At 51.6% G+C, this 16,360-nt stretch overlaps 1 protein-coding gene across 3 annotated transcripts in view; it reads left to right on the top strand.

The window, feature by feature from the left end:
* The window catches only part of LOC101150363 (acetylserotonin O-methyltransferase like), a 57,961-nt gene that overhangs the window by 21,555 nt on the left and 20,046 nt on the right, over window positions 1–16,360 (top strand). For all 3 annotated transcript variants that reach the window (XM_055376319.2, XM_063702869.1, XM_055376320.2), the window contains 5 exons: window positions 1,111–1,158; window positions 4,273–4,337; window positions 5,647–5,708; window positions 9,277–9,385; window positions 13,693–14,080. In XM_055376319.2, coding sequence (XP_055232294.1) covers window positions 1,111–1,158; window positions 4,273–4,337; window positions 5,647–5,708; window positions 9,277–9,385; window positions 13,693–14,080 — 672 coding nt within the window. The remainder of the gene's footprint in view (window positions 1–1,110; window positions 1,159–4,272; window positions 4,338–5,646; window positions 5,709–9,276; window positions 9,386–13,692; window positions 14,081–16,360) is intronic.

The raw sequence follows: 16,360 nt of genomic DNA, 5'->3' as shown, positions 1-16,360 counted from the left end.
AAAAATTGGCTGGGCGTGGTGGCGGGCGCCTGTAGTCCCAGCTACTCCAGAGGCTGAGGCAGGAGAATGGCGTGAACCCGGGAGGCGGAGCTTGCAGTGAGCCGAGGTCGCGCCACTGCACTCCAGCCTGGGCGACAGAGCGAGACTCCGTCTCAAAAAAGAAAGAAAGAAAGAAAGAAATACATTAGCGGTAAGGCTGTTGTCAGTAGTGCTATGAAGACAAGGGTATTGATTGTGGGTTTTGGCAGCACACAGCTTAGGGAGACCAGTGCTGGGGTGACCTAGGGTCAAAGCTGCACACAGATGTCCTGTGACTGCCTGTTGCTCTGAGGCCGAATTTTCAACCTGGATTTGTTTTATCGTCCTAAGTACCTTTTTTCTTTTTCTTTCTTTTCCTTGTTTTTTTTTTCTTTTTTTTGGAGACTGAGTCTCGCTCTGTCACCCAGGCTGGAGTGCAGGGGCGCAACCTTGGCTCACTGCAACCTCCGCCTCCTAGGTTCAAGCGATTCTGCTGCCTCAGCCTCCTGAGTAGCTGAGATTACAGGTGCCCGACTGATATTTTGTATTTTTAGTAGAGACGGGGTTTCACCATGTTGGCCAGGCTGGTCTCGAACTCCTGACCTCAGGTGATCCACCCGCCTCGGCCTCCCAGAGTGCTGGGATGACAAGTGTGAGCCACTGCACCCGGCCCCAAGTAGCTTTTTCTGAAATTACATTGAAGGGATCAAAAACCTTTTGGCCTTAATTCTGGGTAACTCAGGGAGGTTTGGGGCCCCTGAATCAAACTTTACCTGCCCCCCGGAAGAACAAAAGCTTACGGAACAGGCATTGCGTTTCCCGTAGTGCCCGTGAGATGCTCCGTGAGTGCCTGACCCCTGATCCCACAGCCCCCGTGGGCCCCGGCCTCACCCACGTTCCAGCCCCTGCAGGGTGACCACCTGGGGGACCCACTTGTGTCCTTGCTCATGACCTTGAGCACCCCCAACCTTCACTTCCAAAGTCGGCCTGGCTTCGCCCCTGCGGTGCTGTTTCACGCCCGTACCGACAGGAAAACTTCTCTGTGAGAGCCACGGCATGTCACCAGTAAACCGGAATCTGGTTTTCTTACAGAAAGACCTGCGGGCCCCCGACGTGGTCATTGGAGCGGACACGATCGTGGTGAGTGCGGCCAGGGTCCCTCGTTTCCAATGTCTGATGTGGTTTTCCCGTGCTTGGTGATTCTGCCTCTTGCGGATGTTGTACCTTCCCCTTAAGACAGCAGTGGACTCGCTTCCAGAAACTCCCATCACAAACTCCCAGCAGATGAGAGGCCTAAAGGCACGGGAAGGGGCCAGGCGCCGTGGCTCACCCCTGTCATCCCAGCATTTTGGGAGGCCGAGGTGGGCGGATCGCCTTAGGTCATGGGTTCGAGGTCGGCCTGACCAACATGGTAAAACCCCATCTCTACTAAAAATACAAAAATTAGCCAGACGTGGTGGCTAATTGGTAGTATCATAAGTGATACTATATGATATCAATTGCAAGAGAATATTATAACACATAGTAACAGATAAGCTACATTAATTCTATATCATCAATGATACAGAATACAGACTCCGCCTGTAGTCCCAGCTACTCGGGAGGCTGAGGCAGGGGGAATCGCTTGAACCCAGGAGGCAGAGGTTGCAGTGAGCCAAGATCGCGCCACTGCACTCCAGCCTGGGTGACAAGAGCGAGACTCCGTCTCAAAAGGCACAGGAAGGTACGCAGTTCTAGAGGCCAGCAGCCACAAATCACGGCGTCTGTAGGGTTTCTTCCTTCCAGAGGTACTGAGGAGAAGTTGGTCTTGGTCTTTCTCCAGCTCCTGGAGGCTGTTGGCAACCCATGGTCTTCCTTTGGCTCATGGCCCTGTGGTTCCTATCTGTGCCTCCATCTCCATGTGGCCTTCTCCCCTCTCGGTGTCTGTGTCCAAATTTCCCTCTTCTTCTTTTTTTTTTTGAGACAGAGTCTCACTGTGTTGCCCAGGCTGGATTACAGTCATGTGATCTCGGCTCACCGGGACCTCCGCCTCCCTGGTTCAAGCGATTCTCCTGACTCCTGAGTAGCTGGGATTACAGGTGCTCACCACCACGCCCGGCTAATTTTTGTATTTTTAGTAGAGACGGGGTTTCTCCACGTTGGCCAGGCTGGTCTCAAACTCCAGACCTCAAGTGATCCGCCCGCCTTAGCCTCCCATAGTGCTGGGATGACAGGCGTGAGCCACCGTGCCCGGCTGAAATTTTCCCCTTCTTTTAACAACACCACTCATAAAACGCGCACCCTAATTCTGTCCAACCGCATCTTAATTACCTAGGCAAAGAACCATTTCTCCTTTTTTTTTTTTTGAGATGGAGTCTCACCCTGTCGCCAGGCTGGAGTGCAGTGGTGCGATCTCGGCTCACTGCAACCTCCGCCTCCTGGGTTTCAATGATTCTCCTGCCTCAGCCTCCTGAGTAGCGGGTATTACAGGTGCATGCCACCACGTGTGGCTAATTTTTTGTATTTTTAGTAGAGATGGGCTTTCACCATGTTGGACAGGATGGTCTCACACTGTTGACCTTGTGATCCGCCCGCCTCGGCGTCCCAAAGTGCTAGGATTACAGGCGTGAGCCACCACGCCCGGCCCATGTCTTTTGTTCATAAGCCACCCAGTCTGTGGTATTCTGTGATAGCAGCCTGAGATGGACTAAGACATCCCATAAGAAGAGGGGATGAGGACACAGACACACACAGAGGGACGACCCTGTGAGGACACAGGGAGAAGACGGCATCTCCAAGCCCAAGAGAGGGGCCTCAGGAGGAACCAGCCCTGCCCACACCTGGATCTCAGACCTCCAGCCTCCAGGACTGTGGGAGAATCAATGTCTGTTGTTTCTAAGTCACCCAGTCTATGGTGTTCCATGATGGCAGCCTGAGATGGACTAGCACACCTCATAACAAGAGGAGATGAGGACAGAGACACACACAGAGGGACGACCCTGTGAGGACAGAGAAAAGATGGCATCTCCAAGCCCAGGAGAGAGGCCTCAGAAGGAACCAGCCCTGCCCACACCTGGATCTCGCCCTTCCAGTCTCCACGACCGTGGGAGAATCAATGTCTGTAGTTTAAGCCACCTGGGTTGTAGGACTTTGCTATGGTGGCCCGGTCAGACTAATACATCTACTCTTGTATGTACCCAAAAGGATTCAAAACAGGTGTTCCACCAAAACCTTCTACATGAATGTTCACAGCAGCACTATTCACAACAGCTAAAAGGCAGAAACAGCTCAAGTGTCTGTCAGTGGATAAATGGGTAATTACAACATGGTCCATCCACACACAGTGGAATACTATGCAGCCATGAACAGGAACGAGGCTGGCCAGGAGCGGTGGCTCACGCCTGTCATCCCAGCACTTTGGGAGGCCGAGGTGGGCAGATCACAAGGTCAGGAGATGGAGACCATCCTGGCTAACATGGTGAAACCCCATCTCTACTAAAAATACAAAAAATTAGTTGGGCGTGGTGGCAGGCGCCTGTAGTCCCAGCTACTCGGGAGGCTGAGGCAGGAGAATGGCGTGAACCCGGGAGGTGGAGCTTGCAGTGAGCCGAGATCGTGCCACTGCACTCCAGCCTGGGCGACAGAGCCAGACTCTGTCTCAAAAAATAAATAAATAAAAAATAACAAAAATTAGCCAGGCATGGTGGTGGCAGGCACCTGTAATCCCAGCTACTCGGGAGACTGAGGCAGGAGAATCGCTTGAACCCTGGAGGTGGAGGTTGCAGTGAGCCAAGACCGTGCCACTGCACTCCAGCCTGGGCGACAGAGTGAGACTCCGTCTCAAGAAAAGAAAAGGAATGAGGCTGTGAAACAGGCTGCAACGTGGATGAATGTTGAGGACATCACACTCAGTGACAGAAACCAGCCCCGGAGGACCACACGTTGCAGGATTCCATGACTACACCACGTCCGCAATAGGCAAACGCACTGTGAAAGAAAGAGGATGGGCGGTTACCAGGATCTGGGGAGGCGCATTGGGGAGGGACAGCTGCGTCGGACAGGGTCTCCTTCTGGAGTGAAGAGAACATTCTGGAACCAGGCAGGTAGTGGTGGTACAACATGGCAACTCCGGTTAGTTGTTTGAAATGGCGACTCTCAGGACGTGTTAACTTCATTTCCATAAAACAAGTGACTTCTGCGAATGGGACCGTGGGGCTTCCACAGGCCTGACTCAGCTGGTGGGAACCAACTCCCTCTGTTCCCTTCCTCTCGCAGACGGTCGGGGGGCTGATTCTGGAGAAGCCGGTGGACAAGCAGGACGCCTACAGGATGCTGTCCCGGTAAGCACCGTGTTGGCCTCTGAGCCCTCTCGGGTTCTGAGCCACAGAGTAGCTGTGGTATCTGGCCGGGTGTCCTGGGGAGCAGGGTGGATCTCTCTCAGCTCTGCCGTCTGAGTTGTGCGGTCTGTGCTTGTCTGTCTGAGCTGTGCTGTCTGAGCTGTGCTGCGTGAGCTGTGCTGCGTGAGCTGTGCTGCCTGAGCTGTGCTGCGTGAGCTGTGCTGCGTGAGCTGTGCTGCGTGAGCTGTGCTGCCTGAGCTGTGCTGCGTGAGCTGTGCTGTCTGAGCTGTGCTGTCTGAGCTGTGCTGTCTGAGCTCTGCTGTCTGAGCTGTGCTGAGTGAGCTGTGCTGCGTGAGCTGTGCTGTCTGAGCTGTGCTGCGTGAGCTGTGCTGTCTGAGCTGTGCTGCCTGAGCTGTGCTGCCTGAGCTGTGCTGTCTGAGCTGTGCTGCGTGAGCTGTGCTGCCTGAGCTGTGCTGTCTGAGCTGTGCTGCGTGAGCTGTGCTGCCTGAGCTGTGCTGTCTGAGCTGTGCTGAGTGAGCTGTGCTGCGTGAGCTGTGCTGTCTGAGCTGTGCTGCGTGAGCTGTGCTGCCTGAGCTGTGCTGTCTGAGCTGTGCTGAGTGAGCTGTGCTGTCTGAGCTGTGCTGCGTGAGCTGTGCTGTCTGAGCTGTGCTGCCTGAGCTGTGCTGTCTGAGCTGTGCTGCGTGAGCTGTGCTGCGTGAGCTGTGCTGTCTGAGCTGTGCTGCGTGAGCTGTGCTGCCTGAGCTGTGCTGTCTGAGCTGTGCTGCGTGAGCTGTGCTGTCTGAGCTGTGCTGTCTGAGCTGTACTGCGTGAGCTGTGCTGTCTGAACTATGCAGGGAAGCAGGCACTATCCCTCCATGCTCATCCTTGTCTAGGATTCTGCAGCACTGATCCCAGAGTGTCCCGTGCCCACTGCAGACTGTTGGGGTCATGAGAAGTTGGCAGTGTCCTGTCCTTCCCACTGGGCGTCCTGGACCGGAGCCCGTAGCCCGGCACGTCATCCCCATCCCAGGACATGGAAGAGACGCACCCCCTGCCTGCCATAGGCCCAGCTGAGAGCTGCCTGGCCTGGGGCCTCCCGTCAGGGCCACTGCTGGTGGGATTTGTGACCCCGTCCCCCGCCTCTCCGTAAAGGTTTCCCTGCAGACCCCACGGCGGTACGATCGGGGAGAAGAGGCTGGGGACGGAGCCGGGACCAAGGACGCCTCGCTGCCTCCCCTGGTTTTGAGAAACTCGCTTTGTAGCTCCCACAGGTGACAGCGTGGTCACGTGGTCACCCGTTGTTGCCTTGCAGGTTGAGTGGGAGAGAACACAGCGTGTTCACAGGTGTCGCGATCGTCCACTGCTCCAGCAAAGGTAACCGCAGCCCAGGGATCGGGGTACCCCCAGAGGCCGAGACAAGAACCCGGGACATTCTCGGGACCCTTGGCTTGCGGGAGGAGGACGTTGCTCACCCCCCACCTGCAGAGGGGTTTGTGCCTATGTCCTGCTTGGGAAAGTTGTCCGCCGATTTGGAAGTGTGCAGGACAAAGGAAAATGTATGGTTTATCTTTTTCTTTTTCTTCCTTTTTTTTTTTTTGAGATGCAGTCTCGCTCTCTTACCCAGGCTGGAGTGCAGTGGCACGATCTCAGCTCACTGCAACCTCCGCCTCCCAAGTTCAAGTGATCCTTCTGCCTCAGTAGCTGGGATTACAGGCATCCGCCACCACACCCGGCTAATTTTTGTATTTTTAGTAGAGACGGGGTTTCACCATGTTGGCCAGGCTGGTCTCGAACTCCTGACCTCAGGTGATCCACCTGCCTCGGCCTCCCAAAGTGCTGGGATGACAGGCGTGAGCCACCATGCCCCGGCTATTTTGCCATTTTCTTTTCTTTTTTTTTGTTGTTTTTGAAATGGAGTCTCATTCTGTCGCCCAGGCTGGAGCGCAGAGGTGCAATCTGAGCTCACTGCAACCCCCGCCTCCCAGGTTCAAGCAATTCTCCTGCCTCAGCCTCCTGAGTAGCTGGGATTATAGGTGTCTGCCATCACGCCTGGTTAACTTTTGTATTTTTAACAGAGACGGTTTTCACCACATTGGCCAGGCTGGTCTGGAACTCCTGACCTCAGGTGATCCACCCACCTCAGCCTCCCAAAGTGCTGGGATTACAGGTGTGAGCTCCTGCACCCGGCCTTTTTCTTTCTTTCTTTCTTTTTTTTTTTTTTTTTGAGACAGGGTCTCCCTCTGTCACCCAGGCTGTAGTGCAGTGGTGTGATCATAGCTCACTGCAGCCTCGACCTCCTGGGCTCCAGCGATCCTCCCGCCTCAGCCCCTACAGTCACAGAAACTACAGGCACACGCCACCACACCTGGCTCATTTTTGTATTTTTTATAGAGGTGGGGTCTTGCTATGTTGCCCAGACTGGTCTCGAACTCCTGGGCTGAAGAAATCCTCCCATCTCAGCCTCCCAAAGTGCCGGGACTGCAGGTGTGCACCACGGTGCCCGGCCCAGGCACTTGCATCACCATATTGCTGGGACTGCAGGTGTGCACCACGGTGCCCGGCCCAGGCAGTTGTATCACCATATTGCCGGGACTGCAGGTGTGCACCACGCTGCCCGGCCCAGGCAGTTGTATCACCATATTGCCGGGACTGCAGGTGTGCACCACGGTGCCCGGCCCAGGCAGTTGTATCACCATATTGCTGGGACTGCAGGTGTGCACCACGGTGCCCGGCCCAGGCACTTGTATCACCATATTGCTGGGACTGCAGGTGTGCACCACGGTGCCCGGCCCAGGCACTTGTATCACCATATTGCTGGGACTGCAGGTGTGCACCACGGTGCCCGGCCCAGGCACTTGTATCACCATATTGCTGGGACTGCAGGTGTGCACCACGGTGCCCGGCCCAGGCAGTTGTATCACCATATTGCCGGGACTGCAGGTGTGCACCACGCTGCCCGGCCCAGGCAGTTGTATCACCATATTGCCGGGACTGCAGGTGTGCACCACGGTGCCCGGCCCAGGCAGTTGTATCACCATATTGCTGGGACTGCAGGTGTGCACCACGGTGCCCGGCCCAGGCACTTGTATCACCATATTGCTGGGACTGCAGGTGTGCACCACGGTGCCCAGCCCAGGCAGTTGTATCACCATATTGCTGGGTTCTTCCTGCACCAACCCATTCCCAGCTTGTTGGCGGACACCAGGAGGCATCGTAGAATTCAGTCAGTTCTGACACTAGCCGTCGGAGTTAGCGCAGATCCCACAGGTGAAGGGCCGGGTCCCATGGGACCTCCACGCACAATCCCAGCCCCATATCCCTGGGCACACCTGTAGTTTTCTGACCCACCTGCCGCTCACTGCTGGCTCCTGCAAGCACCTGCTCAGGTTGGGTCATTTGCTCGAGGGGCTCACAGAACTCAGGACAGCACTTTCCTTCCCAGCTTGCGGGTTTGTTATGAAGGAGCAGGTCAGGAAGTGCCAGACAGAAGCCAGGCACAGCACAGGGTGCTGGGTGCAGGATGTATGGAGCCTCCATGCCCACCGTGGCACAGCTCCCCCAACACCCTGATGTGTTCACCCACCAGAAGCTCCCTGAACCCTGTCCTTCTGGGTCTCTTTTTTTTTTTTTTTTTTTGAGACAGAGTCTCGCTTTATCGCCCAGGCTAGAGTGCGCTGGTGCCATCTCGGCTCACTGCAAGCTCCGCCTCCCAGGTTCACGCCCTTCTCCTGCCTCAGCCTCCCGAGTAGCTGGGACTACAGGCGCCCGCCACCACGCCCAGCTAATTTTTTCTATTTTTTTTTTTTTTTTTTTTAGTAGAGACGGGGTTTCACCATGGTAGCCAGGATGGTCTCGATCTCCTGACCTCGTGATCCTCCCGCCTCGGCCTCCCAAAGTGCTGGGATGACAGGCGTGAACCACCGCGCCCGGCCCCTTCTGGGTCTCTTAAAAGGCCAGGATTAATGACATCATCCGCCACTGGGGAGCAAACTGCATCTCCAGCCCCTCTCCCTGTTCCCATGACAACCAAAGCCTGCCCTTTCCAAAAGGCCCCTCATTAACATAAGCTCCCCTGCGGATGAAAGGGGCTTGTCACCACATAGCAAAACGCCTGCTTTCGCTCCTGTCACTCAACAGATTCCCCGGGATTCAGGGGCTCTGTGTCCGGACCCTGAGGCGGAGACCAAACATCTGTTTCTTTTATTTTTTGTTTATTTATTTAAAGACAGAGTCTCGCTCTGTCGCCCAGGCTGCAGTACAGTGGCGCAAACTGGGCTCACTGCAACCTCTGCCTCCCGGGTTCAAGTGATTCTGCTGCCTCAGCCTCCTGAGTAGCTGGGATGACAGGCACCTGCCACCATGCCCGGCTAATTTTTGTATTTTTAGTAGAGACGGGGTTTCTCCATGTTGGCCAGGCTGGTCTTGAACCCCTGGCCTCTGGTGATCCATCCGCCTCGGCCTCCCAAAGTGCTGTTTCTTTTGTTTTTTTTAGAGACGGAGTCTCGCTCTGTTGCCCAGACTGGAGTGCAGTGGTGTGATCTCGGCTCACTGCAAGCTCCACCTCCCGGGTTCACACCATTATCCTGCTTCAGCCTCCCGAGTAGCTGGGACTACAGGCGCCCGCCACCACACCCGGCTAATTTTTTGTATTTTTACTAGAGACGGGGTTTCACCGTGTTAGCCAGGATGGTCTTGATCTCCTGACCTCGTGATCCGCCCGTCTCGGCCTCCCAAGGTGTTGGGATTACAGGCGTGAGCCACCGTGCCTGGCCCCTTTCTCTCTTTTCTTGTCTGAAATAAACCTTATTCTCCCATGAACCATCCGTATCTGAACTGTGTGCTATGCTCGAGTACACACCTCCACAGCACAGCCATGCAGCTGTCAGGGCACAGAGGTGACAAGCTGGCGTCCACGCTCACCCCCACGGCTGTGTCCTTGCAGACCATCAGCTGGACACCACGGTCTCGGAATTCTACGAGGAAACGAAGGTGAAGTTCTCGGAGCTGTCCGAGGAGCTGCTCTGGGAATACGTCCACAGCGGGGAGCCCATGTGAGTCTCGGGGGCGGTGGGGGGACGGGGGACACGTGTGGAAGCCTGGCCACCCTCACACATGGGGTGTCCCACCCAGCCTTTGGGAAAGAAGGAGGCCCTGCTCCGGAGGCCGTGTGGCACAGGGAGAGCCACCCGGCTCAGAAGCACAAACCCTTCACGACCACACTGACCCATGGAGGCCCAAAGAGCCAAACTCCCAGGACAGAGAGGGGCAGGGTGGGAGCCAACGCTGGGCTGCAGTTGGGGACTGGGGAGGCGCTGGGCAGGGGTAGAGAAGTTCACTTGGTGGGAGGAGGAGACCCCAGAGGTCGGTGCCCAGGACGCTGGCTGCAATTAACACGAATAAACTGTGTGATCCATAGTCACCCTAAGAGGTGATTCTACCTGTCGTCCCGTCCAAAGATTGGTGAGCACGGGAAGTATGTGTGCACCGATCAGCTTCACTTCATCACCCACCATTTGCATCTATATGTATTATATTTATCTACATCATATATCATATAATGTCTACATAATTATACATTATATAACGTAACATGATATATTTACAATTATATATAATTTATGTATTCCACATTATATATTCTATTAAATATATATAATATACATTATACAAATTATATATTATATATTCATAATGTATTATATACTATAATAGATTATACTGTAATATGTATAACTATATTACATATATAGTATAGATTATATATTAATCAACAATTTTGATTGATATTTAATGATTAATTTTTAATGATTAATTTTAAGTAATGATTAATATTAATGTAATATATTATATACTATTATAATTATAATACTGTTATAACAGATTAATAGGTTATATAACTGTTAAAATAGATTATATAATAGGTAGTTATAGATTATATATAATTATATATAATCGATTATATATAAATTATACATATTGTATTATATATAATCGATTATATATAATGTATAATAATTATATATTATAATTATATTAGTATATATTATATATTATAATGTATATATAAATTTATATATAAATATATAATATATATTATAATATATAATATATAATCGATTATATATAATTATATATAAAATAATCGGTTATATATTATAATATATAATTATATATTTATATAATATAGAATTTTATATGAATATGATACAGATAATATATATGTATTAAATATGATTAATATATGTAACTATGCATATTAATACATATTACATAATTAGTATAAATTATGTGTGATTACATGTAAATTATATATTAATTAAATGTATGTAATTATGCATATTAATTATATATAATATATAATGTATTATGTGTTATATAAATATATAATTATATAAAATATATTTTTATATTATAAAGGTATATAAAATATTTAAATATATGTGTATAAATATATTTATAGAAAATATGTTTATTTTATATATTTATATAAATAATTTTATTTTTTTTTGAGACAGGGTCTCACTCTGTCACCCGGGCCGGAGTGCAGTGGTACAGTCATAGCTCACTGCAGCGTCAACCTCTCAAGTCAAAATGATCCTCTCACCTCAGCCCCCCTAATGACTTGGGTTTACAGACGCATACCACCACGCCTGGCTAATTTTTTTTTATTTTTTGTAGCAATGGGGTCTCACTATGTTGCCCAGGCTGGTCTTGAACTCCTGGGCTCAGGCAATCCTCCCACCAAAGCCTCCTGAGTAGGTGGGACCACAGGACACACACCAACACACACGGCTGATTTTATTGTCAGTTTTTGTAGAGATGGAGTCTGCGTAATATATATGTATATTAACCTAGAGGATTTTTCATCAATTGAAATAAGCCCGGCAGAAGAAGACACATACCACAGGATCTCACTTATATGGAATATGAAACAGTTGCACTTGGTCAAAGGATACAAGATTTAAATCAGGGCTGGGCATGGTGGCTCACGCCTGTCATCCCAACACTTTGGGAGGCCGAGGCAGGCAGATCACCTGAGGTCAGAAGTTCAAGACCAGCCTGGATATGGCAAAACCCAATCTCTACTAAAAATACAAAAATTAGCCCGGTGTGGTGGCAGGTGCCTGTAATCCCAGCTACCCAGGAGGCTGAGACAGGAGAATCGCTTGAACCCAGCAGGTGGAGGTTGCAGTGAGCTGAGATTGCGCCACTGCACTCCAGACTGGGCAACAGAGCGAGACTCTGTCTTAAAAAAAAAAAAAAATTAAGTGAGACGGGAGAAGTTCAAGGCTCTTTACAGCCTGGTGACTGTGGTTTACAGGAACAGTGTCTTACTGGTAAATTGCCAGCACACTAGATCTGAAGTCTTCTCCCCACACACACAAAATAAGTACATGAGGTGCTGGATGGGATAATTGGCTTGATTTAATGATGTCACATGTATACATATATCAAAACATCCCATTTAACACATGAACTTTTTTTTGAGACGGAGTCTTCCTCCGTCACCCAGCCTGGAGTGCAATGGCGCGATCTCGGCTCACTGCAAGCTCCACCTTCCAGTTTCAAACGATTCTTCTGCCTCAGCCTCCCAAGTAGCTGGGACTACAGGCACCCACCGCCACGCCTGGCGACTTTTTTATTTTTAGTAGAGAAGGGGTTTTGCCATGTTGGCCAGGCTGGTCTCGAACTCCTGACCTCAGGTGATCTGCCTGCCTCAGCCTCCCGAAGTGCTGGGAGCCACCGCGCCCAGCCCAACACCTGAACTTTCATACATACTTTAAATGTTTACATACATTTAAAGAAAGACAGGCCGGGCACAGTAGCTCAAGCCAAGACGGGAGGATCACTTCAGCCCAGGAGTTCGAGACCAGCCTGGGCAACACAGTGAAACCCCATCTTTATAAAAAATGATAAAACTAGCTGAGTGTGTCCCTGCTATGTGGGAGGCTGAGGTTAGAGCATCATTTGAGCCCAGAATTTTGAGGGAGCAGAGAACCAAGAATGTACCACTGCACTTCAGCCTGAACAACTGAGTGAGACCCTGTCTTGAAAAAAAAAAAAAAATTGATAAAATAAGAAAAAGAAAAGAGGGCCACACGTGGTGGTTCACACCTGTAATCCCAGCACTTTGGGGGGCCGAGGCAGGCGGATCACCTGAGCTCAGGAGTTCGAGACCATCGTGGCCAACATGGTGAAACCTCATCTCTACTAAATACAAAAATTAGCCGGGTGTGGTGGCAGGTGCCTGTCATCCCAGCTACCCAGGAGGCTGAGACAAGAGAATCGCTTGAACCCAGGAGGCAGAGGTTGCAGTGGGCCGAGATGGCGCCACTGCACTCCAGCCTGGGCGACAGAGCGAGACTCTGTCTTTAAAAAATAAAAATAAAAAATAAAAAATTAAGTGAGACAGGAGGAAGAAGTTCAAGGCTCTTTACAGCCTGTGACTGTGGTTTACAGGAACAGTGTCTTACTGGTAAATTGCCAGCACACTAGATCTGAAGTCTTCTCCCCACACACACACAAAATTCGTACATGAGGTGCTGGATAGGATAATTGGCTTGATTTAATGATGACTCATGTATACGTATGTCAAAACATCCCATTTAACACATGAATTTTTTTTTTTTTTTTGAGACGGAGTCTTCCTCTGTCGCCCAGGCTGGAGTGCAGTGGCATGATCTCGGCTCACTGCAAGCTCCTCCTCCTGGGTTCAAGTGATTCTCCTGTTTCAGCCTCCTGGGTAGCTGGGATTACAGGCACCTGCCACCACACCTGGCTAATTTTTGTATTTTTAGTAGAGATGGGGTTTCACCGTGTTGGCCAGGCTGGTCTTGAACTCCTGACCTCAAGTAATCCACCCGCCTCGGCCTCCCAAAGTGCTGGGATTACAGCCGTGAGCCATTGCGCCCAGCCTTGCTGTGAAATTTTTTTTCTTTTTTTTTTTTTTTTTGAGATGCCAAAGGCGCCTGCCACCACGCCTGGCTAATTTTTTGTATTTTTTTTAGTAGAGACAGGGTTTCACTGTGTTAGCCAGGATGGCCTCGATCTCCCAACCTCGTGATCCGCCCGCCTCGGCCTCCCAAAGTGCTGGGATTACAGGCGTGAGCCATTGCGCCCAGCCTTGTGACATTATTATTATTATTATTATTTTTTGAGATGCCACAGGCGCCTGCCACCACGCCTGGCTAATTTTTTTGTATTTTTTTTAGTAGAGACAGGGTTTCACCGTGTTAGCCAGGATGGCCTCGATCTCCCGACCTCGTGATCCGCCCGCCTCGGCCTCCCAGCCGTGAAATGTTCAGACGCAGAAACTTTTCTCCTCCTTGTCACCTCTTACCTTCCCCTGCCCACCCAGGGACAAAGCTGGCGGCTACGGGATCCAGGCCCTGGGCGGCATGCTGGTGGAGTCTATACACGGGGACTTTCTGAACGTGGTGGGATTCCCGCTGAACCACTTCTGCAAGCAGCTGGTGAAGCTCTACTACCCGCCCCGCCCGGAGGACCTGCGGCGGAGTGTCAAGCATGACTCCATCCCGGCCGCGGACACCTTCGAAGACCTCAGTGACGTGGAGGGGGGCGGCTCGGAGCCCGCTCAGAGGGACGCGGGCAGCCGCGATGAGAAGGCCGAGGCGGGAGAGGCGGGACAGGCCGCGGCAGAGGCTGAGTGTCACAGGACTCGGGAGACCCTGCCTCCGTTCCCGACACGCCTCCTGGAGCTGATTGAGGGCTTTATGCTATCCAAGGTACCTGTGTCTGTCTCCTCAGGCCGCATTTCACAAATGACCCTACACACTCGGCTTAAATCAAAGGGAATTTACTTCTCACTGTCCTGGAGGCTGGCAGTCTGAGGTCAGGTTGTCTCAGGGCCACGCTTTCTCCGAAGGTTCTAGGAGAGGCTCCTTCTTGCCTCTCCCAGCTCCTGACAGCTCTAGGCATCCCTGGGCTTGTGGCCGCATCACTCCAGTCTCTGCCACGTCCTCCACGTGGCCTCATCCACTGTGTCTGTGTCTCCTCCTCTGTCTCTTAGAAGGACACCTGTCATTGGACTTGGAGTCCACCCTTCTTCGTGATGATCTCCTCTTGAGATTCTTAATTACATCTGCCAAGACCCCTTTTTAAAACAAGGTCCCATTCACAGATTCTGGGGATCAGGATATGGACAGATCTTTCAGGAGGACCACAGTTCAGTCCACTACAGATGTATCCAGTTTCTTCTGGAGGCTCTAGGGGAGGGTCCTTCCTGCCTCTCCCAGCTCCTGGGGGCTCCAGGCATCCCTGGGCTTGTGGCCACATCACTCCAGTCTCTGCCTCTGTCTCCACGTGGCCTTCTCCTCTGTGTCTGTGTCTCCTCTTCAGTCTCTTAGAAGGACACCTGTCATTGGATTTTGAGGTCTCCCTAATCCACTGACTCCAAGTCATCTGAAGTCCCCTAGCTTACTTACGTCTGCAAAGACCCTTTTTTCTTTTTTTTGTTTCTGTTTTTGTTTTTGTTTTTGAGAAAGAGTCTGGCTCTGTCATCCAGGCTGGAGTGCAGTGGCATGATCTCGGCTCACTGCAACCTCCACCTCCCGGGTTCAAGCGATTCTCCTGCCTCAGCCTCCTAACTGTGGTCCTCCTGAAAGATCTGTTCATAGCCTGATCCCCAGAATCTGTGAATGGGACCTTGTTTTAAAAAGGGGTCTTGGCAGATGTAATTAAGAATCTCAAGAGGAGATCCTGAGTAGCCTCAGGAGTAGCCTCCTGATTACAGGCGCCCACCACCAAGCCCGGCTAATTTTTGTACTTTTAGTAGAGACAGGGTTTCGCTGTGTTGGCCAGGCTAGTCTCGAACTCCTGACCTCAGCTGATCCACCCACCTCGGCCTCCTAAAGTGCTGGGATTACAGGCATGAGCCACCGCGCCCGGCCTGAGGCCCCGTCTTTCAGCTGTTCTGTTCAGGGGCCCCTCACGGTGGCAGCCTAGAAGGGATGCAGCCCTCCCAACACCAGGGGTCCCTCACAGGGCATCCTCTGGGAAGCAGAGGTGGGGATTTCAGGTGCAGGAGGGGCACAGGCTTTGGGAGACAGGGAGACGGGCTGACGACACCTCCTGCCATTCATCATCAGGAGAGAGAACATGCAGTGAATAAGGAATAAAGGTGGTTACAGCACATTCTGTCTGTGCCTCTAATTTACCGAGTGGTGATTATTAAATCACCACCAGGTGGCTTATAAACAACAGACATTGATTCTCCCACAGTCCTGGGGGCTGGAGGTCCGAGATGAACGTGTGGGCAGGGCTGGTTCCTCCTGAGGCCTCTCTCCTGGGCTTGGAGACGCCGTCTTCTCCCTGTGCCCTCACAGGGTTGTCCCTATGTGTGTGTCTGTGTCCTCATCTCCTTTTCTTATGAGGTGTCTTAGTCCATTTCAGGCTGCTATCACAGAATACCATAGACTGGGTGGTTTATAAACAACAGACATTGATTATCCCACAGTCCTACAGACTGGACGTCTGAGACCGAGGTGTGGGCAGGGCTGCTTCCTCCTGAGGCCTCTCTCCTTGGCTTGGAGACATCGTCTTCCCCCAAGTCATCCCTCTGTGTGTGGCTTATGAACAACAGACATTGATTCTCCTACAGTCCTGGAGGCTGGAAGTCCGACATCCAGGTGTGGGCAGGGCTGGTTCCTCCTGAGGCCTCTTTCCTGGGCTTGTAGGCACCGTCTTCCCCCTGGGTCATCCCTGTGTGTGTCTTTGTCCTCATCTCCTCTTTTTATGAGGTGTCTTAGTCCATTTCAGGCTGCTATCACAGAATACCATAGACTGGGTGGCTTATAAACAACAGACATTGACTCTCCCACAGTCCTGGTGGCCGGAAGTCCAGTATCAACGTGTGGGCAGGGCTGGTTCCTCCTGAGGCCTCTCTCTTGGGCTTGGAGATGCTGTCTTCTCCCTGTGTCCTCACAGGGTCGTCCCTCTGTGTGTGTCTGTGTCCTCCTTTTCTTATAGGGACCCCAGTCCTATTGGATTAGGGTCCACCCAAATGA

Source organism: Gorilla gorilla, chromosome X (genome assembly GCF_029281585.2).
Source record: "Gorilla gorilla gorilla isolate KB3781 chromosome X, NHGRI_mGorGor1-v2.1_pri, whole genome shotgun sequence".
Lineage (NCBI taxonomy): Eukaryota > Metazoa > Chordata > Mammalia > Primates > Hominidae > Gorilla > Gorilla gorilla.
This window is presented reverse-complemented; position numbering and strand designations above follow the sequence as displayed.